The sequence below is a fragment of the Phalacrocorax aristotelis genome, chromosome 6 (assembly GCF_949628215.1).
Source record: "Phalacrocorax aristotelis chromosome 6, bGulAri2.1, whole genome shotgun sequence".
NCBI classification, from domain to species: Eukaryota; Metazoa; Chordata; class Aves; order Suliformes; family Phalacrocoracidae; genus Phalacrocorax; species Phalacrocorax aristotelis.
Genome location: NC_134281.1, coordinates 20,460,350 through 20,485,619, shown reverse-complemented (window position 1 = coordinate 20,485,619; position 25,270 = coordinate 20,460,350). Strand labels below are relative to the sequence as shown.

Here is a 25,270-nt window from a genome sequence, read left to right as displayed (position 1 = left end):
ATTCTTGAGAGCTGAAGCTGTGCCACCTGTTAGCAAGGGATACAGTTTGCATCTCTTCACATTCAGGCTTACTAAAAGTAAATATTAGAACCCCACAGGATAAACAGTTTGCTGAAAGGTAATTGTCAGATCAGAGACAAGCAGGAGAGTTCTCTGCTCATTCCTGATAAGTTTATTTGCTGTTCCTACAATCTGGACAGGCTTCATAACATCATCCTCTTTATACTGTCAGTTTAGTCCACAGAGGCAGAACTAAGTACATTTTTGCCTCTGTCCCTGGGAACACAGAATATTTTCTGGAAAGCAACAGAAATAGAGTAGAAGTCAGTGGCATTCTGTAAGGGAAATCCCCTGCAAATATTTTTCAAGGGATTACTGCAGCCTTTCAGCAGTTTTCCCTCCGCTATAATAAACTCTGCCTAGATCACTACCCTGAGGTATTAAGATCTTGTTTTAAAATGCTGTGCTGCACATAGATTCTGCAACCCGCTCTAGACCTGAGCAGGGGGGAGGGAATGAGGTTTTCTAGCAAGGAAATAAGACTTAATATTCTAATGTTCTTTGAATACTGTTCTTTATTTCACTTCAAACTGCATATATTTCTACTGTAACACTTCCTGGAGAAAGACATGGATGACTATGGAATTATTTATTGCTTGACCATGAGATAATCTCCCTCCTCTTGATTTTTTTTGAATAAAAATAATAATTCATTCCCTTACTGCTCGTTCTAAATGAATTAGAGCATAGGATTTCTTGTGTTTGCTGAGGTTGCTTCTCAGTTTATGGGAAGACATAACTTCAAAACAACCTTCAATTTTTTTGTCTGATATGGAGGAGCATTTAATGTATTTTGAAGGACTATGAATAGGCAGCTGGCTGAGTTTCTCCTTGTCTTATCCATTGCAGTACCTGACACATGCTAAAAAGTTGAGCTTCAATGGAGTTGATGGGATAAGCTGAATAGAGATTACACAATATTTTATTTAAATATACTTTTATCGTTACACAATATTATTAAAATTTAATATGCAAAAAAAAAAAAATGTGTAGGCAGCTTGAACGGCTTCCCCTGCACAGACTGAACAGGAAGGAGGACTAAGCCACCTGTTCATGACTTACTCTACTGCAAATATGAAGCCCTTTATTTCCTTTAGTTCTCTGTAGTATGTGTTGTAGAACATCACCAGGACTCTAACATGAGTAAATGAAAGGTATTGGCCCATCCAGAGCATCATGCTTATGCATCGCTGGGATGTTGATAGAGGTTGTGTGTTTTGAAGCATAGTGGGGGGATGAGATATTACAAGCAAGTCTCTTTTCTCATCCCTCTATTGTGAACAGTCTGAAATCTTCTGGTGGTGCTGAATACCATTCAAATGAAAGTTGATGAGCTGTTTTATACTACTTTGGCAGATAGGCTATTGTGAGAAGCTGTGTACTAGGGGAATTCTGAGTGTGAATTCTGCTCATGTGTTGTTGTTCCTTCTGCAGGATGTCTGAACTGATTGAGAAGGAGACTGAAGAGTACCGCAAAGGTGATCCAGACCCATTTGATGACAGACACCCAGGTAAGATGTCCTGAATGGTTTTGGCAGTGCCAACTCTGTCACAATGGATACCTTGTAGTAAATATTTAAGAGTAAGCAATTTTTAGCCTGATGGCACCTGCTGTTGATCAAGGTCTGATACTACTTTTGCAGTGGGTAATCATGCTCTGTAGTGCTGATATCTGGCAGTTTTGATGTTTGTTGCAAGATTTTGAGGCCCTTGGTAGAGTTTTGGAAGTGTGTTTCAGAGGCTGATTTATGGCATCAGGGTATGATCATGTTAACAAGTTATAGCTAATGTGATGTAGTAGGTGTTAGAAGGACAGAGAAGACAGTTTGTCTCAGATTATCTTCAATTTGCTGAGGAGTAAGGGCAGTGCTTTAGAATAGTTGCATACAGCCACTGATGCTATCTTGTTATCCTTAGATTTGTTTGTTTGTTTGTTTTGGGGATGATGTATTTCCAAGTTACTGGAACAGTTTGGTTGGCGGCCGCATCTTCACTGTCTACAATACTGTTGGACCACTAAAATGTGTTGTGCTTTGACTGGTTGGAATTCTAGGGAGGTAATGCCTACTAGAAAAAAAAAAATTAAGGCAGTGAATAATTCATATGATTTCTCCTGTAATTTTCCTTCTGAGAAAGGTCCTGCTAACTAGAGTATTCAATGATCAATTTGAAGATAGCAGTTCAGTATTAATCTTTACATCTTGAGGTATGTAGAGAAGTCTTTTCTTGTATCTCCTACAGGTCGAGCGGACCCAGAGTGCATGCTTGGTCACTTACTGAGGATACTTTTCAAGAATGATGATTTCATGAATGCGGTAGGTTTGCTCTGAGATCTGTATCTGTCAATTCCTGACACCACATTATGGTTTTTGTTTACTCTGTGCTGGTTGACCTCAGTGCTTGTTTACTGGTGTAGGGACTTTCTCTTCCATAGCAGTGGTTCTTAGGATGGGTTTAAATGTGACTCATTTGCGAGTGTGGAAGTGACTCAAGGAAAGGGGAGTTCACAAGCTATTCGGGAGTGCTAGAATATGTGTAGTAACAATTGAGTTAATTCTTCTCAAGGTTTATCAGTCTCTTTAAAGAAAATGTAGCTCCTCTAATATAAATTTAAAAGCATAAATTAATACCACTAATTCCAATGCCTTGTCTCTGACTGCTTGGAAATCGTGGACTGCCTGTAGGAGCAGATGAGCATGTCAGCTCTTTAAGACTCAGGCAGAGGATTAAGAGGCGAGAGTCTGGCTTTCTTCCTGCATTGCTATACTCTAACATGAGATAATAGCTAGAATTTTTGTTACACTCACCTCCCTGCAAGCACCTGTATCAGTACACATTACTGCAAGGAGTCTGACAGATTGCTTGCATGTAGCTGTCTTAAACTACAAGCAATAAGCAAACATAGATGCCATTGAAAATGTGCCTTTTTATGTTAATTTTTTCAGCTATTACATTTTCATGTTTACACTGTTACTGAACTGTAATTTTTTTTTGGCATTTTTCTTTACAAATCAGTTCAAGATAGATATTTAGTCAGTGAACAGCAGATCAGAGGGGAATTCTGTTTCTCTGAGAAGTAATTTCAGCTTCTGAGGCAATGGAGGGAGCAGGTTAAAGGCTAGTCATCTTTATATCCAGAGCTTATTACTGACATTCTTTATTGTTTTGCTGCTGTGGGAGTTGTAAGGCTTTCACTGCATTGGTTTTGGTCAGAGTTGAATTTCAAACCAATGCTGTTCCTGATCTTCTCTAGCTAGTGAATGCTTATGTGATGACAAGCAGAGAACCTCCATTAAACACTGCTGCCTGCCGACTTCTTCTGGATATCATGCCGGGACTGGAAACAGCTGTTGTCTTTCAGGAGAAGGTACCATCTGTACTAAGGCTTGTTTTTTAAGCTTGGTGTATTATGTACTCCACAGTTCTTCCCATAGGAGAAACCAGGAAAAAAGCCATATTGAAACCTTGTCCCTGGGAGACAATCTATTCAGTCTTATTAATGGTTTGGGGCTTTTTGATCTTGACTTGTTCAGCTGATCAAATCTTGGGTATTTTGCAGCTTTTAAGTTATAACAGGACTGATTCAAATGGAGGAGCTGAAACTTAATGTAATATTTTGAGAAATGTTATAATTTGAATTATTTTATAGGCCTGTGAAAAGAGCAGGCTGTACAGAATGTAAAGACTTGCTGTAGGAGTCTTGCCCAGTAATCCCCAGCTACAGCAGAGTGACAGCATTATTAGAGCTAAGTGATAAGCAAGTCATACTTTAACTAAGCAGTCTAAAATCCACATGCTTTGTGGGCATTATCTGGAACTGTGATGGACAGCTGAATTGGACTTCTTTATGTTGACAAGTGTGGTTTTCTGAAGAGAGTTGAAAGTAAGCAGAAAGTTGATTTCACCCCTGAGCCATAGTTTCCTTATCTGTAAAAATTAATGTAATGTTTTTCCAAAGTTTGGAAATTGAGTAGTCCCGATTATAAAGTATAAGTATAAAAGTTCTAAATTAGTTTATTTAACATTGGAAATATCTATATCAACTCTAAAGCATGATAAAAGCAAAGAATAATGTGGTCCCTTTTGAATGATTGAATTTGGATAGATAATAAAGATCTCAAATTAAAGGCTAAAGTTGTGAGCCTTTGATCCAAAAAAATTAAAAGCAAAACAGCAATTCCCTATTTGTGGAGGAGATAGCTTTTTTTCAGAGACTAAATATCTCTGTAATTGAAGTTAAAATTTTAAGTTTTGCACTTAAGGACTTTTTTACTTTTTGTCTTGAGAATATATGGAGCTCTGTTATGGCACTTTGGATTCCTGTATGTAGGAGGCTTTAGGATAGTAATAAAGAGGTCCTCTAGCGGCCAAGGCATTTCACATCTCATTGTTTGGTTTGGTTTTTTTAGTGACATAACATTTAAATAATAATGCAGTTTTCTTTAAATATGTAACAGGCAACTCTTTAAAAATCTGTAAGCTGAGAGTTCTCATTGAAATGTATGTCTGTTCATTATTACTTTTAACTGATCTTTTATTGTATTGTACCTATGATTCAAATTATGTGCAAGATTCTTGTCACAATAATGTGTTATTGTATGATGTTTCAAAATACAGTACTGATTGCGAGTAAAAAATTTAATCTTTAATTCTAAACAATTGTCTTTTTAATGGACTGTTTTAATTTTTAGTTAATACTCATCCAGTCTTGTTAAGAAAAGTTGCCTGGCAGGCTGTGTTCAAACACTGCTGATTTTGTTACTATTAAAAATATTAATCATATCTAACATTAAGATTTTCATATGTACAGATTGGTGTACTTGCATGCATTTCTCTCTTCTCCAAATATTATGAATTTCTGACTATGTTGAGAATTGTTCTTTTGGTTGGTGGGTAGTCATTGGTGAAAAGAGTTCCTCTGGCTCCAGGTAGCTTGCTTATTTAGGTGACTTTTCAATTTAGCCCTAGTAAGCTTTCAGTGAAATGTGAGAAATTTAGCCAAACTCCATTCTACTTGGTGTAAGTTCAACACAGTTTCTTTGAAATCTGCTAAACTGTTGGAGATTTATATTAGTGAAACTGACAGGAGCTTTGGGCTTGCTTGTTTTGACTAATCAATTTATACCTGTGGTGTTTTGCTACTTTCTAGGCATTAGGTTGACTGGCCACTTCAGAAGATTTTTGCAGGCGTGCAAATCTTAATTCCAAATATCTGATGCCTGGGAATAGTTTTATGCAGCTTAAAATGCTAGATTTTTTTTTTACCTTCTTCCAAATATTTTTAAATCTTGATTCATACATAATTGATAGGAAATCTAGCTTGTTCATTACTAGAAATAGGAAGAATTGTTACTAACAGATGCTTTCACTGGGACCAAGAAGTAAAAAATGAAGAATAACTGTCGGAACTGCTTTCTTATTTTCTTCATTCTAGGAAGGTATAGTTGAAAATCTCTTTAAGTGGGCGCGAGAGGCTGATCAGCCGCTACGGACCTATGCAACGGGGCTATTAGGAGGAGCTATGGAAAACCAAGATATTGCTGCAAATTACAGGGACGAGAACTCACAATTGGTAATGATCTCTTGATCACTTCCCTTCTTTAGAGGGCAGATACCTTTACCTTTTTTTTTTTTTGTGGGGAGCTCACATTCATGAGTTAATATATGGGTCTTACAGTGTCTATAATATATGTAAGAGTCAGTAGCTCATGAAAAGCTTTCCTTACTTTCCTGATCATGCATTGCATTTGCTGAGGCTACGGCCTGATTATTCTACCAGTTGTGTTAAAAATGCCAATGGAAACCAAAGAAGCCAAATACTATACTTTTAACGAAAAATTTTCAGAAGCTTTACATCTGTAACTATTGCCTGTTGTGACTTACATACAGGACAGAGATTTTTTAAAATGAAAGGTAAATTGGCATGGGGACAACTTAATATGAAATTGCATTCACTTCTGTTATAAAATTTTCACCATTTTAGTGTTTATTCTGTATGATGTTTACCAGAAATTGAGATGACCTTCAGAAGAAGGTAGGATAGGCAAATTTGTCTCCCAGGATGGTGTACAGTGTGCTGAAGTGTAGGGTGAATTCTAATTCTTGCACAGATAAGGCCTTTAAAAGTAAAAACATGTTCTTAGGTTTTGTGGAACTGCAGCTTATCAAAGCTGCTGCTTCAAAAGGGAATGTTGCCTTTATTCTAGTCTAGGCAGAGATGATGGAAGAATGGTGGAAGATGGTATGTTGTTCTGTTAGCATGAATATAGCTCACCTGCTCTTGATGGCTCTTAAGCCACTTCTTTCTTATTCAGGAGACTAGGTGCTGATATTTTCGAATGAAAGTAGCTGAAAGGATTGGGATTTTCTTATTCACTTTGAAATCATTATTTCTCTGGGCAGATGTACACCACAGCACACTTGACACGTAATGCTGTGGAGTGGGTTATATCTTAAGAACAAAAAATATGGTCAATATGAGATGTCTGACCAAAGCAGGAAGTGTATTCTCATGCATTCTTTTCTGAAACAGGTGGCTTTGGTGCTTCGACGGCTACGAGAGTTACAGGTTACTGAAATGACTGCAAAACAAGAAAACAAGCGTCCCAGTCCTCGGAAAGTGCCATCAGATTCTCTGCTGCCTCTAGATGAAGAAGCTGTGGATATGGATTATGGGGAGATGGCAGTAGATGGAGAGCAAGAGGAAGTTTCTGGGGATATGGAGATTTCCTTTCATCTTGATTCAAGTCACAAGACCAGTAGCAGAGTAAACTCTGCTACAAAGCTAGATGATGGGGGACTAAGAAAAAGCAAATCAGGGAAACAGCATGAAAGAGATGGCTTCCGGAAGGCCAAACAAAAGCTGGGTTTCTCTGCTTCAGAACCAGAGCGGATGTTTGTTGAACTGTCCAACAGCAGCTGGTCAGAAATGTCCCCATGGGTGATTGGCACTAATTACACACTTTACCCTTTGACTCCTGCCATAGAGCAGAGGCTAATTCTTCAGTACCTGACTCCCTTAGGGGAGTACCAAGAGGTGAGCATATGAAGGTGGGAGGAAGAACTCTGTGCTTGAATTCTCATGACAAAACTGAGTGGTATTGTGGGGGAAAAACTTGCAGAACTGTTGTATTGCTCTCTGGTGTTTCCTGATGCGATTAAGATCAGTAACCTTTCCTGAGTTGTTGATGACTTTCAAATTGAAGTAATTAGTTTGAGCATTACTTGGTAGGTAATACTCAAACATGAACCTAGCAGGTGTGTGGTCTTGTAGTTGGAGCATGGGACTAGGAATTTTATTTTTTTTATTTTTATATATTTATTTTTGGTAATTGTTTCCATGACACAGGGCAAGTCACTTTGTTTGAAATACATTTTTATTTCCTCTGGGGGATGTGATAGACTCCTGCAATTAAAAGCCGGAGGAAATAACGAACGTCAAGTTCTGAATGAAGTGGTTTGTGTAACCTTTGCAGTAGCTCTGAGAAATGGCAGTACCCATGTGATAGACATGCTTCTGAAAGCTGTTGTTACTTACGTGGACAAAGTAGTTGGGCAGTGTCAGATTTACCAAAGTGTGTTTCCTTTTTCTTTTTTTAAAAAAACATAAAACTCAAGTTAGCATAGGTCTGCAGGCCACCTTTATCTCTGTCTAACCTTTTTTTAGGTGGTTCAACTCTCTCTGAAATAGAACAAAGCAACACAGTTATGCTTTGTTGTATACGTTATGTGTGTGTGCACGTGTGTGCCTTGCTTCTGTGAGAGCCAAAGCAACTGTTACCCCCCAATGCCCTGCATGCTGACTGGATCACTTCATACACCAGCAATAATAAGATATAAAAATACTAATTAATACTATAAAGCTGTTACACAAAGAATTATACAAAGGGTTTTGGTTTGTTGCCCTGCTCTCCTGTTTTTCTCTTCAGTTGTTGGGAATCTATTGCCAGGGTGGTATCTGTGTGGACTTGCCATAGCCGCACTTGAAGGAGAGTCTTAAGATTTCAGTGAGGCAGCTGTCATGCACCTTGCTGCAGTCAGCAGATATATTACAAGAGGTCTGTTAACCTTTATTGCTTCCTATGGATGGAGCTGGTTACCACTAACTCTCTTAACAGGTATCTGCCAGTAGGGGAAAATTGGGGGTTTGAGAGAGTAAGAATGAAAACAGATCTTGTATTTCCAATGAAACATTCAGCTAGTCTCCCATTTTTATTTTTCTCAGCTACTACCCATCTTTATGCAACTGGGATCAAGGGAACTGATGATGTACTACATCGATTTGAAGCGAACCAATGATGTGCTGCTCACTTTTGAAGCCCTTAAGGTAAATTACTTTCATAACGCATAAAATGTACCATCAACATTGTAAAAGCACTGAATATATGTCTGCTGCATGAATCAAAGGCAAATGCTCATCTTCTTAAGGCTTGTGTATCTTGCAGCGTTCCCTGGGATTGGAGTTGGCCTTCACTCAGATACATTGCAGTTTTGTTTTTATAACTCTCAAGTATTTAAAATAAAACAAAAGAGAGGAGAGAGGGGATAAAAAGATCTTAATTCTGCAGGAAGTGTCATTAATTTCACCAGCCATCTGTCTATCTGAAGATGATAAAAATTCCTTTTTCTATTAAATGCTTTGTGTTCCTGCTGCCCTTAGGTGGCATTCCTGAGTTGTTCCACTGCCTGTCATCTCAAGGAACATCTGTGAGGGGGAAGAAGCATAAGTGTCTTACTCCCAGAAGCCCCAGCATGACATCTCTGAGCTTAATGTTTGAAATAAAATAGTTTTGTTTGAATAGTCTTTAGGTTATCTCCCTGAGGTACAAAACGACACAAAATAACCTTATTCAAGCCAAACCTGCTGTGCAGCATCACAAGTTACATTTTTCTGTGTGTTCTTTCACAGTAACTTCTCCACCTCTGGTCTTCCAGTGTCATCTTTCTCTCTGTTTCATTGTTATTTGTCTGAGAATTTATTTCAAAGGAACAGTGCTCCTACAAAAGGTGTAGGTTACCTCACTTGGGAGTGGGGTGGGGTTTACAATGGTTCTTACTGTTTCCTCTTAAGGTGTTGGTAATACAAAATGAAGTTTAAAGGCTATTCTTAAAACTGAAGTCTGCAGCTGCACTGAAGTTTACTACACTTTTCTGTAAGATTCTTCTTGCCACCAATACGGCATATACAAAGTTTGAATGCAAATTTAAATATTTCTTAGTGATAATAGAAAGTGTTAATATGAAAAGAATAAGAAGACAATGTGGCCTGTTGGGTAATTTCTGAGTTGTTCTGCTTTTCTTGTATTTCTTTTGCAAGATGTGTAAAACTAAGTGATAATGCCTTTTTTACTTTTGTCTTTGGGATAAATACTACGTTCTGCAGTTAAACATAATGGGAGGATGAAATAAGGTGGACAAATCATGGAGTGCTTGTTTTTTCTGCTGTCTGTTTTTCTCTGGGGCGGGGGATGGAATTGATGACACTTTGAAGAATTCCAGTCTAATCTGTTTTTATCCTTCATTAGCATTTGGCTTCATTGCTGCTGCACAACAAGTTTGCAACAGAGTTTGTTGCTCATGGAGGAGTGCAAAAGTTGCTGGAGATTCCTCGCCCTTCCATGGCAGCAACAGGAGTTTCCATGTGCTTATACTATTTGTCTTACAATCAAGATGCCATGGAGAGGGTAAGAGGCATCCTTTCAATATAACTGCAGTGGTTCCTGTTGTTTCCAGTGTTTCTACCTGTGTTCAAAACCTGAATAAACATCTCCTAAGCTAAAAAGCTAAAAGACTTTGGTATGTGCAGAGGCAATAGGAAATATAAAAATAATGGTATATTTGAGTGTTTTGTTTCACGGGTGTGGATTTCAGTTCCTAGGGAATTAATAGAAGACCTCTGTCTTGTCAGCATTTTCACAATACTTTCATCACCCTTTTCATGCTAATGGTCCCTCTTTCCCTCAAAAAAAAAAAAAAAAAGGAAAAACTCCATTCTCATCTGTCTTTCCCTTCCTGTCTGTTCCAGTGGACTCCTACACCTGAGATTGCTTTTTCCATGCACAGTCCCAGTGTGGGTAGCTCCAGTGTTACACAGTACCTCAGTCAGATTGCAGAGAGCCATACAACTTCTGTGCTGGTGTTTGAGTGCAGCAGAGGACTAATGTAGGTCTGGTCTGTATTGTGCAGAAAATCAAACTAAATGACTCTAAGAGTTCTCTGTGGCCTGAGCTTATAAATATTAAAACAGCTGATAATGAAGGTAAAGTTCCTCACCTCATATTTTGCCATTTAAAAAAATATCTTAAATCTTCCTCTTAGCTCAGTAGTGTTCCTCCAGCAGGCATCCCTTCAGACAGGTTGATATGGCAGTCCAACCTTAAGCTTCGGTTTCCCAGATACTTTAAACAATGATTGTTTCCTTTTTTTTTTTTGTACTGGAAGCAGCACAGGTGTCCTGAGCCAGATCTAGCAACTGATCCAGTTTATTCTAAAGTTGCTGCTATAAAACAAAACAAAACAAACCCTCACAAAACCAAACTTTGACCTTATGAGCATTAGTAGTGGCATGCGGGAACATCCTTTTCTAAGATTCAGTCGAAGCAACCGCAAAGTCATAGCTGTAAGCCTTCCAATTCTGCTGTGCTTTGAGTGAGGGCTTTTGATTCCTGGCCTGCCCCTGGCATTGTCTAGCACTCTTTTTTTTAAAGCTGAAAGTGGAAGCAGTTAAACTAGTAACTGTACATTTCTGTTTATTCTTTCCTAGTTTTTGATGCTGTCTGAATGTGTGTTGTGATTTAACATGCTTAACACTCCTGAGCACCTAGAGGCTGGACTGGTAGTGGTTGTTTAAGGCTGTATCTGTATGGATTCTGCTGGCATTTCTGTTCTGCAGGCATATTTGTGTGAGCAAGTTCAAAAACCTTTTGGTAATCATGGTTGATCAGGGCTGTCTGTGCCCTTTAATACATCTCCCGTATGAGGGCAAGAAGGGTGAAATAGGCATAATGTTCCCTCTACTTCTTTTTGCCCATTATGCCAGAAATATGGACCCTGGCTGCATAGGTGTTTCTCTGAACTTTGTAATAAGAAAACTCTTTATACTCCCTTCCCCCCGCCCCCAATTCCACTTGCTGCTTGCGTGGTTGTTCAAAAGGAAAACCAAAAGCTGTGACAGGGTGCTGCATGAGGATCCCTTCTGCTTGACATCCTCAGGCCATGTCATAAGACCATGCAGCTGTTTCATAGTGACACTGTCTCATCTGCCAGACCCCCAATATCTACAGACACCAGGTAGAACAGGTTTCTGTGGTACATTCCTCTCTTGTCTTTGGATTTCAGAGAAAGCCAGTTTTGAGAGGCAATCCCTTGTCACTCAGTCCATGCTAGGCCTCGGGTCTTGGGGGTGGAAGCAAGGCTGCAGCTGGTAGCACTGTATTCTCTGAGTATGTCCAACACCAGCAGAGAAGAGGTGAAAAAGTCTGCTAACTTGGCATACAGGAGCTGGTGCCAGTGCTTTAGCCCCCTGTGCTGTTCCTCTTGGTGCTGACCCTTGCAGAGGGTTCTGAGTTCCTCGTTGTTAGAAGCTAACAAATGTATGTAAAATGCAACTCTGAGCACATGGTCTGCATATCTCAGAGGCAGGGGCTGAGAAAAGGAAAAGACCAGCTCAGCTGTCAGCTGAGCTGTTCAGCGAAAGTCAAGCTTTAGATTTGTGTTTGATGATCCTTGCGATCCCCCTAGATTTCAGTGCTACCAGAGTTTGCTAGAACTTCAACCTAGTGTGTGATACTGTTACACTGAGAAAAATTTTTTTCTTCAGTGGAAACTTTTCTTCATTCTCTGCCTCTAGTGAAGCATTCTTTGGATAACTTGAAGTGGTATGGAGAAAGGCTTTCTGGAATTATACTACATTGACTGCTGTACTTACTGTATTTAGGTCTGGGAGTGGACCAATTGCTAGTCCTACACTGCCACATCAATGCCTTTATTACTGTCACTGGGGCTTTCTTTTACTCATCTGGAAATGGGACTTTTTATTTCATGTCTCAGATGTCCCGAGTCAAGCTGGGAGTAACTGATATTTGTCCTCTGTCAGTGCCCCTTGAAGAGCCCTCATTCTCCTTGGACAAATTATCTTCAGTAATCTGTTTGAAGTCCTTCTCAAGAATGTTCTTTTGCTTTCTAGGTGTGCATGCACCCCCATAATGTGCTTTCAGATGTAGTAAACTACACCTTATGGCTAATGGAGTGCTCCCATGCTTCAGGCTGCTGCCATGCAACCATGTTCTTCTCCATTTGCTTCTCCTTCCGTGCTGTCCTGGAGCTCTTTGACAGGCATGATGGCCTTCGACGCCTGGTTAACTTGGTAAGGCTTGTAGTTTTATGTGGTGAACAGGGTTTAGTATTGGGTTTTGCACCCTTTACATTGCAACTGTGGAGAATTCTGTTCTTCTATTTGTTTTTGTTTGTTGGGTTTTTCCCTTCTAAATTCCCAAGAGATGGAGAAGTGGAATGAGTTTTCTAAGCAACAGACATGAGGATGCCTTCATCTTTATTCTTTTTCTTAATAAGATCATCATTGTCCAGGGACTTGCTACCCTTTAAGAGCTTTTTGATGCAACTCTTGGGTTAAGCAGCACATGTTCACTGGTGACTTGGGTAGTTAAAATGCTTCTTGCCATTCTACAGGTGTGGTATTGCCATGTACCCTTTTGGATGCAGATTCATCCAACCTTGTTCCAGGAGAGGTACAGCTGTGTTTGTGCTGTGGTAATCGCAGTACCTTATGAGAGAAAAAAAAAAAATCCGGTACCTTATGAGCAAGAAACCAGTGTGTTCATGTACAAAAGCTGGTATGCCTGCGTATGGTATTGCTGTGCAGTGCTTATAGCTTGGGTTGGTACTTACTCAGGGACATCAGCACAGCAGGGTATAATATAATGCCTAATAGCATTAGGCACAATGTTGCCTCCAGATCTACGTTGATGTAACTTCTGGATTTCTTTCTTCATAGATAATGAAGGAGGGAGAATCGTTGTTTTTAGACTTAATTATTTATCCACACAGATAGCCTTCTCTGCTTAGACAGCTTTCCTCAGCTCTCAGAGTGTGTTTGTATGTCTTGTATAGCAAAGTATGTTTGTTTGAGTTTAATACAAGTGCAGCTGAGAATTTTAGGTGCTTTTTTTCCTGAAGAGTGAGCTGATGAAACTTTTTTCCCCTTTCCAAACTCTTTTTGAAGATAAGCACACTCGAGATCTTAAACCTGGAAGACCAAGGAGCCCTCTTGAGTGATGATGAGATCTTTGCTAGTCGCCAGACTGGGAAACACACCTGCATGGCCTTGCGTAGATACTTTGAGGCTCACCTTGCTATCAAACTTGAACAGGTGAAGCAGTCACTCCAGCGCACTGAAGGTGGCATTCTGGTCCATCCACAACCCCCTTACAAGGTGAGCAGCTTGTTGCAAGGTTTTAATATGGTTGTTGCATTTTTCAAGCAAATCCAAGCTGCAGGAATGTGTGGATGTCCTTTGAAGCTAGTAGAATAACTGGGCAGTGTGCAATGTATAGGGAGAGGAATTTTAATTGTAATTTTTTCCTGCTTTGTGGAATGACACTGCAGTAGAATACAGAAGAGCCTTTGATGTTGATCTGAGCTACATTTGACTAAGGTTCCTGTTCATCTGCAGTGGTTCCGCCTTCCATCTCAAAAACTTAAGTTAAAGGCAGGTTATTTCTGATACTTGTGGGTTTTCCTATGCTTTTAAATCTCTGAAAGGGCAAAGCCTGTATGTATAGAAAAATGCCTAATGTTCAAAAACTTGGAAATAATTTTGATTTGATAATGGCAACTGGAATGTGTCTTTTGGAAACAATAGTTTTTAGGAATTTCCTGGGAGATTCTTGTGTTGGCCATGATTCTTTTCCTACCATCTCACTGCAAAGTGTGGTTTGTTTTTGTTTTAAAAACTCAGTTTTATGGTTGCTTGTTTTGAGGGAGCACATTCAGTTGTGGTTTCTGGTTTAATTAATGATGGTTTTCTAGAAGAGCTGAAATAAGAAAACATAAGGGTTTTTTTGCTTCTGCAAAAATCACTTATTTTCAGTAACTAAAGAAATGTGTATAAGCTGTTGCTGCCTTGTGTAACTTAAAAAAAATTCAAAAAGTGTTAGGAATTTCCGTTTTTCTTTAGTGTGTTTTGTAGTCAGGACTTAGAAACTGTAATTGAATATATTTGCAGCCTTTTTTTAATACTTTAACATACATTTATTTTGAATTATGGTCTAGTAACTACTATAACAGTAGCTTAAAAGCAGAGTAGAATTTTAAATTAAAGTAACTTTTTTCCTTTTTTTAAATAGGCCTAAGCTTTTTAGGATTGCAGAGAAACTTTAAGAATATTATTCTTAAGCTGCTTATTGTATATTATAGTGACAACTGCTATATTCTTCTATATTTGGGGAATAGAACAGAAAGTAACTACTTAATCCGCAAGGAACAGTGGTAGTCTAATCTTTCTGGATGCAGTTTTCTGTTAAATCCCAGTGGTGGGACTTGATGTGCAAGCTTGTAACTCCGTGGTCTCTTTTTAATGCTTCCAACTCACTTCCCTGCAGGCCTGTTCGTATACTCATGAGCAGATTGTAGAGATGATGGAGTTCCTGATTGAGTATGGTCCAGCACAGCTCTACTGGGAGCCAGCAGAGGTTTTTCTCAAATTGTCTTGTGTGCAACTCATGCTTCAGCTCATTTCAATAGCATGCAACTGGAAGACCTATTATGCAAGGTGAGCTCTTTGCTCTAGGACTGTATTTTAGTGTGGTAAGTTGTGACTCTTGGGCAGGACGTTACATTTCTAGATTTTCTACCTCTCTGATAGCATTTAAAACAGGCACATACTGGTTAGTGCTCTTAGGGTGTGTGCTGTGGCTCACAGTGCTTATGAAAGTTAACACCATGGAAAGGAGGACTGAAATCTTGAGGTAGAGAGAGGGATGTCAGGAGATTTCTGAAGAGCCAAAATGCCTCAGGCCTCTGATTTCAGAGAAATTAGCATCATAGTAGAGCTTAATCACAATTCTGTGCCACTTCCTATCTGTCTCAAAATGCGTTTACCTTTTCGTTAGATGGAGGCTAGAAAACATTGAAATTAGAGGGTAAAATCAAGACGTATCTTAATCCTGGAAAGAGGTGGGATATCTGTTTGGATGTAGTAAGTTTAGCTGACTCAAGGGAGGACACTGTATATCACTTCAATTTGTTGGTATTTGAAGTTTACTGAGCAGATATAACTGTGCAAAATAATTGTATGAATATGCAAGAAGCTAGTGTTTGAGAGAGGAAATGACTGAAGATTGTTACTGTGCATTGCTCAGGTTCATGTCCCCAGATGATACACCACCAGCTGTTAAACTCAAAATGTTGGTAGAGGGGCTCACCTTGTGATGCCGCTTCTAAGTTTCTGCCTTGTCTTGGCCACAGACAAACTGTGGAGGCACCATGATATTCTGTTATCTTTCTGTGGCATCTCTTTCCTTCACCTCCCCACCCAACAAAAAAAAAATCAGCAGCATCCTTACTATTATAAAAGAAAGGGAACTGCCACCAGGCTCTCATACGATACCATTAGGATCCTGCCCCCAGCTCAAAAGGAGGATGGGTGCAAAGTTCCAGTGTCTGTCTGTCCTAATGATCGTCTGCTTCCCAGAGTGAAGCTGTAGTCCTCTCTAGAGATACGTTCACTGGTGAGTTCCTTTGCTATAAATAGTTGTCATCAGCTGTATTCTTGTCACCGGGATTCCCTCCTTATTTCTGCTGCCTGCAGGAGCTCCTTGCCTAACTTAACTTAATAGAACTTTGAAATCCATTTTGCTTCTGCAATCCCCTGCCTCCCTCTCTCTCAGGTTGCACTCTCCTGGGTAGGTTCTGTTCTCTTGTTTCTTACTCTGCAGCTGTTTCCTAATTGCTATCTGGGTTAACTCATACCTTTCCATACAGGCTTACAAACTTTCCCCCCTTTTCTTGCATTGTTCTGTTCTTCTACCTCTTGCTTAACAGCCCTTTTCATCTTCCACACAACTGTGTCTCTCAAACTGGTGCCTGAGTTGATGCCTTTTTCCATATCACGATTGTCTGTTTATTTGCTAAACAGTTTCCCTTCACTTCAGAAAAACTTCCTTTCCAGTTTACAGATGACAGTGTTTTAGACAGCAGTATTTTCCAACTAAGGTGTAAAGTTAGAGTAGACAGAGGAGCTTAATTTAGAATGATTTTGTCTTAACATTCTTATTTTTACAAATACAAAACTACAGTGCTTTTAGGAGCTTGTGGGCAAGTGGGATAAATGCTGACAGACTGCAGGCAATGGTGTGTGTGAACATTGTCTTCTGTGGAGACCAGCCCTTTGAGTGGCATATTCTAAAATCAAAAGGCACCGTCAAATACACCAGATATGACTGATTTACTCCTATTTGTTGGAGTAGAGTAGACTGAATACTACTTTATGTTATTGAAACAACTCTGTACACCTCTAAGAAGATCTTCTGTTGTTGTCTTCCAGGAATGACACAGTACGATATGCTTTGGATGTGCTAGCCATCCTGACTGTGGTTCCTAAAATCCAGCTGCAGCTGGCAGAACCTGTGGATGTGTTAGATGAAGCTGGATCTACTGTTTCCACTGTGGGTAAGCTGAATATGGTCCTGATGACTTACGTACGTATCCGTTGTCTCCTGCTACATGTTTTTTCAGTTGTTCAGTCGGCTGTTTCTCACCTACAGTGAGACAAGGGTTAAAGTAATTAATGTATTCAGATTTATTGTCAGAGATGCAAAGAAATGGGAGAGTAGACTGTGGTTAAAATTGTGTCATGATTAGCACTGTGGTTGGATTACAAATTTGAAGGTATGGTCTTTGAGCTTTTCAAGAGCTCATTAAATACAGATGGAGGCAAATCTACCTTTGTAGTCCCTTTGTAATGGGACTATTAGGTTCCCTCAACTTCTCAGAAATTTAGGTCTTCTGGGGATATATTTGAGAATATGGGAGAGGAACAATAACTGCTGTTTGAGTTATGCTCTAACTGGCTACCTGCAGATTCAGTATGCAAATGAATGAGATGGGCCTGCATCAGATCTAAGGCTCATGTATTAAATGGGACATGACCATTGTTTAAAAAAAAAAATAAAAGGTGGGCAGAGTAGCAGATATAGGCAAAAGACAACCTCTTTTGCACAAAACCTTTCTCTAGACAAAGCACCAATTCTTCAGTGAGGGTTTTGATCTTCTGAAGCAGATGTGAAACTAACAGGAACTCTCTCTGGGGGGGTGGGGCACCAAACCCAAAGTTTTATTTTTGCCTGACTCCTTTTGGAAGCTGTGATATGATATTTTTTTTTGTTTCCCTTCGTAACATGGTCCCCTCTCTTCCTCTCTGTTTCTACTTTGTTAGTATTTGTACAAGACAGTTGCTTTCTGCAGTAAGAATCAGAGGCATGCCTGTGCATCTTTCCCTATGCCAGGTATCTCAGATTTTGTGTCCCTGGGCCATGCCTGATTACCTTGTCTGAAAGGCTGTTTGACTCCCTGCTTACTGATGATGAGAAGGAGCATCAGTGTAGGAAAATGTTTTGCCAGGGAGGTAGAAGAATACGTCTTATGCTGGTTAGCAGAACTCAGAAGTTCTCAGAGTGAAGAGAATTACCTATTTTCCTCAAATTTGTTGAAGACTTCCTTACTTGTCCGATGAATTGTGTAAGATGTTTCTTAAGTATTCTAAGATATTATTTCTTTCTCTCACTAGGTGTTAGTATCATCCTTGGAGTTGCTGAGGGTGAATTTTTTATCCATGATGCAGAAATTCAGAAATCAGCCCTTCAGATCATCATCAATTGTGTATGTGGCCCAGATAATCGGATCTCCAGTATTGGCAAATTCATCTCTGGAACTCCCCGGCGAAAGCTTCCTCAGGCTCCCAAGAGCAGCGAGCACACTTTAGCTAAGATGTGGAATGTGGTACAATCCAACAATGGCATCAAAGTGCTGCTGTCATTGCTATCTATCAAGATGCCGATTACAGATGCAGATCAGATCCGAGCATTAGCCTGCAAAGCCTTGGTGGGGCTCTCACGTAGCAGTACTGTCCGGCAGATTATCAGCAAGCTCCCCCTCTTCAGCAGCTGTCAAATTCAGCAGCTGATGAAAGAGCCGGTGCTTCAGGACAAGCGCAGCGAGCACGTGAAGTTCTGCAAATATGCTGCTGAGCTGATAGAGCGTGTCTCGGGGAAGCCATTGCTGATTGGCACTGATGTCTCTCTGGCTCGGTTGCAGAAAGCAGATGTGGTGGCCCAGTCAAGGATCACGTTTCCTGAGAAGGAGCTGCTGCTCCTGATTCGGAACCATCTCATCTCTAAGGGCCTAGGAGAAACTGCATCAGTCCTTACTAAAGAGGCTGACCTACCCATGACTGCAGCATCTCATTCATCTGCCTTCACCCCTGTTGCGGCTGCTGCCTCTCCTGTGACCCTGCCTCGCACTCCTCGCATAGCTAACGGCATCTCAGCCCGTTTGAGTAGCCACACTTCTGTAGGTTCCGCTGCCACTTCTGTCCATGCTCAGGCAAGGCCATCTGCATCCCAAGGTCCACTTGCCCTTCCAGGCCCATCTTATGGCAGCAATTCTCCTCTGATTGGCAGGATTAGCTTTGTCAGGGAGAGGCCATCTCCCTGCAACGGCAGAAAAATCAGAGTGTTGCGACAAAAATCGGACCATGGCGCCTACAGCCAGAGCCCAGCTATCAAAAAGCAGCTGGACAGACACCTTCCTTCCCCACCCACGCTGGACAGTATAATCACAGAGTACCTTAGGGAGCAGCATGCCCGCTGCAAGAACCCTGTTGCCACCTGTCCCCCTTTCTCTCTCTTTACTCCCCACCAGTGTCCTGAGCCAAAACAGAGGCGCCAAGCGCCAACTAACTTTACCTCACGGCTGACCCGCAGGGCAGCCTTTCCGAAGTACGGAGGGGTGGATGGTGGCTGCTTTGATAGACACCTTATATTTAGCAGGTAAGGAAGAAAAATGTTTCTTGATTCCTCTCAGGATGTATCCTGTGCTAGAAAGCCTTACCTGGATTCAGGCTGTGCAGTCCCGTAGTGGAGTATCCTTGGAGAGAAAAGTGTTTTAACACTTTTAACAGTGACAAGTGGGAGAGCCTTGAAAGGCATTTTTAGGAGTTCTAGTTGTTCTGTGCCTCTTGTCCTTAGTGCTGACCCTTAGTGCATAAAGCATGCTTTATTTTCAGTATCATGTTAATTCATTAGCAACATTGATTAATGAAGCTCATAGCTCTTTGTTCTTTGGAAGGTAAGCCTGTAATGCCAGTTTTACACAAGACTGTAGCATGGCCTTGAGGATGGTTGGCTGACAAATGCAGGACAGTGGAATCTGTATTTTGCTCTTGCAGCTGAATCTGCAGCACTGCAAGTTGCTAGACTTGTGTGGCCTTTCTTTGTTGAGGTTAAATTAGAAGATGATGTAAAGTTTATAGAAATAAAGATGACACATAGATGAAAGCATCTTCACAGTGAAACCAGTATCACCTTGGGAAATTAGGATGACAGGAGGATATTTGGCTGATGTACCGAGCCTTCTTGCATTGAGTGTTTCAGAACTGTTAGAAAAATTTTTACTAGCTGTTGGTACTTATCCAGGCATTACAGGTTTTCCATCAATCCAGCTTTGAAGATGGACTGCAAGTGCTTCAACTTAATGACGTGCCTTAACAGAAGCACTTAATAGTGCAAAACAAGCCCTGAAATGTTGCAAACACTGTTGTAACATAGTCGCTTGAGTGCTAGTTGTACAATTGACACTTAGCTTGTCCTAGAAGAAAGCTATAACTTGTACCTATGTGGCATTTAAGGACTGAATTTAATATCACGCAGCATTTCAGTTTTGCTCTCCTCCCTCTCCTCCCTCTCCTCCCTCTCCTCCCTCTCCTCCCTCTCCTCCCTCTCCTCCCTCTCCTCCCTCTCCTCCCTCTCCTCCCTCTCCTCCCTCTCCTCCCTCTCCTCCCTCTCCTCCCTCTCCTCCCTCTCCTCCCTCTCCTCCCTCTCCTCCCTCTCCTCCCTCTCCTCCCTCTCCTCCCTCTCCTCCCTCTCCTCCCTCTCCTCCCTCTCCTCCCTCTCCTCCCTCTCCTCCCTCTCCTGGTTGACTCTTGTATTTCTACCTTCTCTAGGTTCCGTCCAATTTCTGTGTTCAGGGAAGCAAATGAGGATGAGAGTGGCTTTACCTGTTGCGCATTTTCTGCAAGAGAACGATTTTTAATGCTGGGTACTTGCACAGGGCAGTTGAAACTCTATAACGTATTCAGTGGACAGGAAGAGGCCAGTTACAACTGCCATAACTCTGCCATCACACACCTTGAGCCGTCCAGGGTAAGTAATCAAAAACTTGTTCTGCGTTTAGAAGTTCTAAGCCCTGGTATGTTTTGGGCTTGTCTGTATGTGCACATCTAAAATGCACCTACTGTCTGGCCTGCAATGCCTGTCAAAGTACTTGTAAGAGTTACATACACCCTCTCTGTGAGTTCTACAATTATTTTTTCTTTTCTTTCCAAGATGATAGAGAAGATGAACAGTGGCTGTGTGCCTTCAAAAGTACTGAATATGCATGTCTGAAAGTGGAAAAATGCTTAAACTGACTATGTATTTAAGCTAAATGTGAGATAAGATATCAGAGTTCTTAAACCTCCCTTTGTTGGAGATGGAAATCTTTTGGGGGATGATTCTAGGAAGAAATAAAAGGTACCTCATTTATAAGCGAAATGAACTCTGTTCACAGGGCATCAAAGTTCAGGCATGGATTATCCTGATTTTTATCTACTGTTAATATCACAGATTGTTCCCATTGTTTCCCACTGAAAAACTGTAATGTTTTTCTTGGTCTGCTAAGGGCTCTTTATATTATATATAGTATTAGATACTAGACTTTATCCCCATAGGAGTAGTTTAATAAGCGCAAAATCTGCTGTAGTTCCTGAATTCATCTTGTAAGTGTAAGTTAAAGTGTATAAGTGAAATGATAACCTCTGCTTTCCCTGGTAATTCTTTTCCCTTCCTCCTCTTCCACTCCCATCTGGAAATACAGGACGGATCTTTATTGCTGACATCTGCTACATGGAGCCAGCCTCTGTCTGCATTGTGGGGAATGAAGTCTGTCTTTGATATGAAGTAGGTATACTCTGATCCAGCTGTGGGTTATATTGCAGTTAGAGGAACTCTTCAATATAGGCAGAAATCCTAAGAACAAATTCTATGAAAGAACAGTACGGCACAGCTCTCACAATGTCTCTTGTGGAAAAATAAAATGTGCTCCCTAGAAAGGGATGTTTAGAATCTTCCCTATTTTATTGGGTACAGACAGATAGCTAAACTCTAACTACCTAAAGTCCTATTTAATGCAACATAGATCAGCAAAGTCACTGTTATACCTGAAGGCAAAGAAATATGTCTGTATTTTATTATCTTGACAATCTTTCTGCAGCCAGTTACAGAATTTTACTAACATGGTGATTTGCATCTTGAAATTTTCAGACCTGGATCCAAGCTATTTCAAACCTGGATAAAGCTATTTAAAATTGATTTCAATATTTACAATTGCTCCTTCCCACAAAAAAATGAGTGGAAGGCTCCTCATTTTTAAGACTGTTGTCTAGCTTAGTCATAAGCAACAGTTCTGGTTTGACCTGTTTTAGGTCAGCTAGAGGGTATTCTTCAGATAAGTTTAATGTGCCTGAGGCCTGCGTGTGTGTTTAAATATTCATGATGATGTTCATTGCTCGATCCTCTAAATAGTGTTGTGTTTACGGCAGACCTTGTTGTAGCAGTGATTTGATGACAAGTCTGTGAATTTGTTGCTTGTGGTTTTTTTCACTGGTCTGTAACAGATATTTCCTGCAAATGCCAGCATTTTAGCATTGTAGTCTGCCATTGTCGATGGTGAAGGAAAGTCTCTTCTATGTCTTTAGTTTTCTGCATTGTTGAAACCTCTGCTGGAAGTGTTGGGGTAGTGTTTGGTTCACACAGGTGGTTTCAGTCTGCAGTTCCTTGACTTCTTCACTGACTCTATCTACAGGCATTCCTTCCCTGATGACCACTATGTGGAGTTCAGCAAGCACTCTCAGGATAGGGTCATTGGCACAAAAGGAGACATTGCCCATGTAAGTACCAGTAAAGGTCGTGGCTGTGAATCTGTGACAAGAATATTATTCACAGGACATTTACTAACAGATCTGAGTGCTATGATGCTCTGTGTAACTGATGAACTAAGATGCTTTAGAGGAGAGCTTTGAAAGTGTGAAATAACTTCTAAGTGTCTAACGGTATAAACTTGACCATTCCAAACCAACTGTAGCACAAGCAGTGTGCAATGTGCTGCCTCTGTGGTATAGTAGTCTGGGCAATCACAGAATCTGCTTTATTTTGTTCATTTGAGAGAGACCATGCAGGACTTCTTGGTTGGTTTTGGTTGGTTGTTTGGTGGGGGATCTTTTCCCCTGAAGTTGCCTCCTTTGACTTATTTTTCAGTAATAGTAATAATAATGGTAGTTCCACTGTAAACAGTAGCTCAGTCAACAGCTGTGGGAAATGGCCTATTAAGTGTCCTTCTTAGAAGTGTCCTCCTTTTGTCCCCTTCCCCCCTCAAATTTGCAGCTTACTTTTTGGGTAATTTAATTTTACCAATATATTTTTCAGAGAATGCTGTTGCAGTGTTTTATATGAATACCTGCAAATTTGATAGATGTAGGCTTCAGAGTGCTTCTGCTGCTTCTCACTGCTAATTTGCATTCATTATAGGCACTGTCTCTTTTGAAAGAGTATTTGCATTAAATATTGTCATGAAACTGTTTCATAACTTATTCAAATTATTTATTTTACTTATTGCTCTTGTTTTGTTTAAGCAAACCATCCATTCCTGCCCAGTTTTTAACTTGGATTTATGTGAAAGTCAGATCAATTTGTGTATTGTGTTTATCTGGTAGACAGATTTGCTTTCCAATTTTAGAGAATATTTCCTCTCTAAGTTTGAACAAGAGCTAGGCTCTGAGTGGTGTTACAGATCAAATTTATCTGAGAAGATGGTTATAAACCCTTCATGCTAGTTAAAGCCCTTTTTATCTTTTTATCTTCCAACAGGTGGTTGAGGTAAAGCTCAGAAAGTAGCACTTTTATCTAAATGCCAGGAATGTTAACTCATTTTCTATAGTTTCTGGCTTCTTCACACACACACACACACACACCCTCCCCTTACTGTGTGCTTTGAAGTTTTTATGTTTGTAAATACCATCTGCTCTGAAACCAGTTCCATTTCTGAAACAGTTTCTGGCTAAGCGGTACCTTGTGCCTGCAGCTTCCGAGCCCACTGTTCATAATGGAGTTAGCTTCTTTAGAGCTAATCCTGATTGTATTGAACTATATCAGTGAACCTGCAGTCAGCTAATTACTGGCTAAAACATGTGTTGAGACTTGGTTCCAGGTGTGAAAAACTGTTAAAGGACTGGCAGGAAGGGTTATCCTTGGAATGTTCTCTCTTGAAATGAAAAAGCAAAATGGGAGATGGGGTGATTCTGGAAACAATCTAGAAGGGGGAACATGGGGTGATGTTAGGCACAGGTATGTTACAAATTGTGACTAATCTTTCTTTTTCTTTTTAATCTAAAAGATCTATGATATTCAGACTGGCAACAAGCTATTGACTCTGTTTAACCCAGATCTTGCCAACAACTACAAGAAGAACTGTGCCACCTTTAACCCCACTGATGACCTTGTCCTAAATGATGGTGTCCTCTGGGATGTCAGATCGGCACAAGCCATCCACAAGTTTGACAAATTCAACATGACTATCAGTGGTGTTTTCCATCCCAATGGGCTGGAGGTCATAGTCAACACAGAAATTGTATCCTTTGGCCACTGTGGTAGCCGATGAGCTGGGACCTAAAGAATTTGTATTTATAAACAAGTAGCTGCTTGTAGAAGTTATATGAATGATCTGCTGTGTTACAAGTTATGTATGGTCTGTGAATCAGGTACTGTCAGCCAGCTAGCTAATTTAAATCTAGATTCTGCCTTTGATATGGCCTAGAGGAAATACTTAACACTTGGAGAAAGCAAGAGAAATTTTCTTTCCTAATATATTCTGTGGTACCTCTGCTCTCTTCCCACCCCTTACCAAGATCAACCTTGAAGCTACTGCAATAACCTCTCATGACTGGGAATGACATTTTGAGTAAGAGCTTTTTCATTTGGAACATGTGGAAGGGATTGCAGTGCTGGAAGCCAACTCCAGTTCTGCCGTATGTGCAAGAGGGTGGCAATGAGGTTTCCGGAATGCAATTAACCACTTGTTTGCCACTGTTGTAAAGGAATTAGAAACTTTCAGTTGTTCGTTGCTCCTTAGCCTGTATTTTTCCAGTGGGACCTCCGAACTTTTCATTTGTTACACACAGTACCTGCATTGGATCAGTGTCGTGTGGTCTTCAACTATACTGGCACAGTTATGTATGGAGGTAGGACTTCTCAGTCTTATATTACTCTCCTTGGTCTCCTCTGGTTTGAGATAAGTAGATGCTTGTTCAGTGAAATGGGAAGCTTCTGAGAGGGTGTCTAACTCCAGGCCTTACTGGCACGTGTGAACTAGAATTTCTTTCAGGAATTTTATGCTACATGTATTGCTGACAAAGACAGTTTTCTCTAACCTCAGCAATATCATAACTCATTTGTGAGATTAAAAATCAACCTATTGAAAAAGAAAATTACATATAACAGTAGATATGATGATGCTTGAGAAAATAATTTTGTCCTCTCTATTAAATTTCTGTGATCTGCAGTATGAATAAAAGCAGCTCTGGAAAGGTAGCTATTAAATGGGTCTTGCCAAGCTATTAAATAAAAAGAAAATTAATGTCAGAGTCTGATTTGATCTTAAGTTGATTATTGGTAGTGACAAATGAAACGAATAATCTTGTCTTTTATCAGCTATGTTGCAGGCAGATGATGAAGATGACCTTCTGGAGGAGAGAATGAGAAGTCCCTTTGGCTCTTCTTTCAGGACATTTAATGCAACTGATTATAAACCTATAGGTAAGAGAGGAGCAAATAGCTTGGTCTGAAGGTCTGAAGTTTATTGAAAGTTCGGCTCAGTAACATTCATG

At 40.3% G+C, this 25,270-nt stretch overlaps 1 protein-coding gene across 3 annotated transcripts in view; it reads left to right on the top strand.

The window, feature by feature from the left end:
• DCAF1 (DDB1 and CUL4 associated factor 1) overlaps positions 1–25,270 on the top strand; it is a 53,720-nt gene that overhangs the window by 8,613 nt on the left and 19,837 nt on the right. For all 3 annotated transcript variants that reach the window (XR_012661096.1, XM_075096448.1, XM_075096449.1), the window contains exons 3-20: positions 1,495–1,571; positions 2,302–2,375; positions 3,314–3,427; positions 5,495–5,632; positions 6,593–7,096; positions 8,285–8,386; positions 9,585–9,743; positions 12,245–12,424; positions 13,301–13,510; positions 14,679–14,848; positions 16,622–16,746; positions 17,864–19,124; positions 20,297–20,495; positions 21,208–21,290; positions 22,195–22,279; positions 23,782–24,015; positions 24,532–24,625; positions 25,095–25,199. Coding sequence is in view for 2 of the 3 variants with exons in the window: in XM_075096448.1 (XP_074952549.1) it covers positions 1,495–1,571; positions 2,302–2,375; positions 3,314–3,427; positions 5,495–5,632; positions 6,593–7,096; positions 8,285–8,386; positions 9,585–9,743; positions 12,245–12,424; positions 13,301–13,510; positions 14,679–14,848; positions 16,622–16,746; positions 17,864–19,124; positions 20,297–20,495; positions 21,208–21,290; positions 22,195–22,279; positions 23,782–24,015; positions 24,532–24,625; positions 25,095–25,199 (3,914 nt within the window). In the remaining variant the exon portion in view is untranslated. The remainder of the gene's footprint in view (positions 1–1,494; positions 1,572–2,301; positions 2,376–3,313; positions 3,428–5,494; positions 5,633–6,592; positions 7,097–8,284; positions 8,387–9,584; positions 9,744–12,244; positions 12,425–13,300; positions 13,511–14,678; positions 14,849–16,621; positions 16,747–17,863; positions 19,125–20,296; positions 20,496–21,207; positions 21,291–22,194; positions 22,280–23,781; positions 24,016–24,531; positions 24,626–25,094; positions 25,200–25,270) is intronic.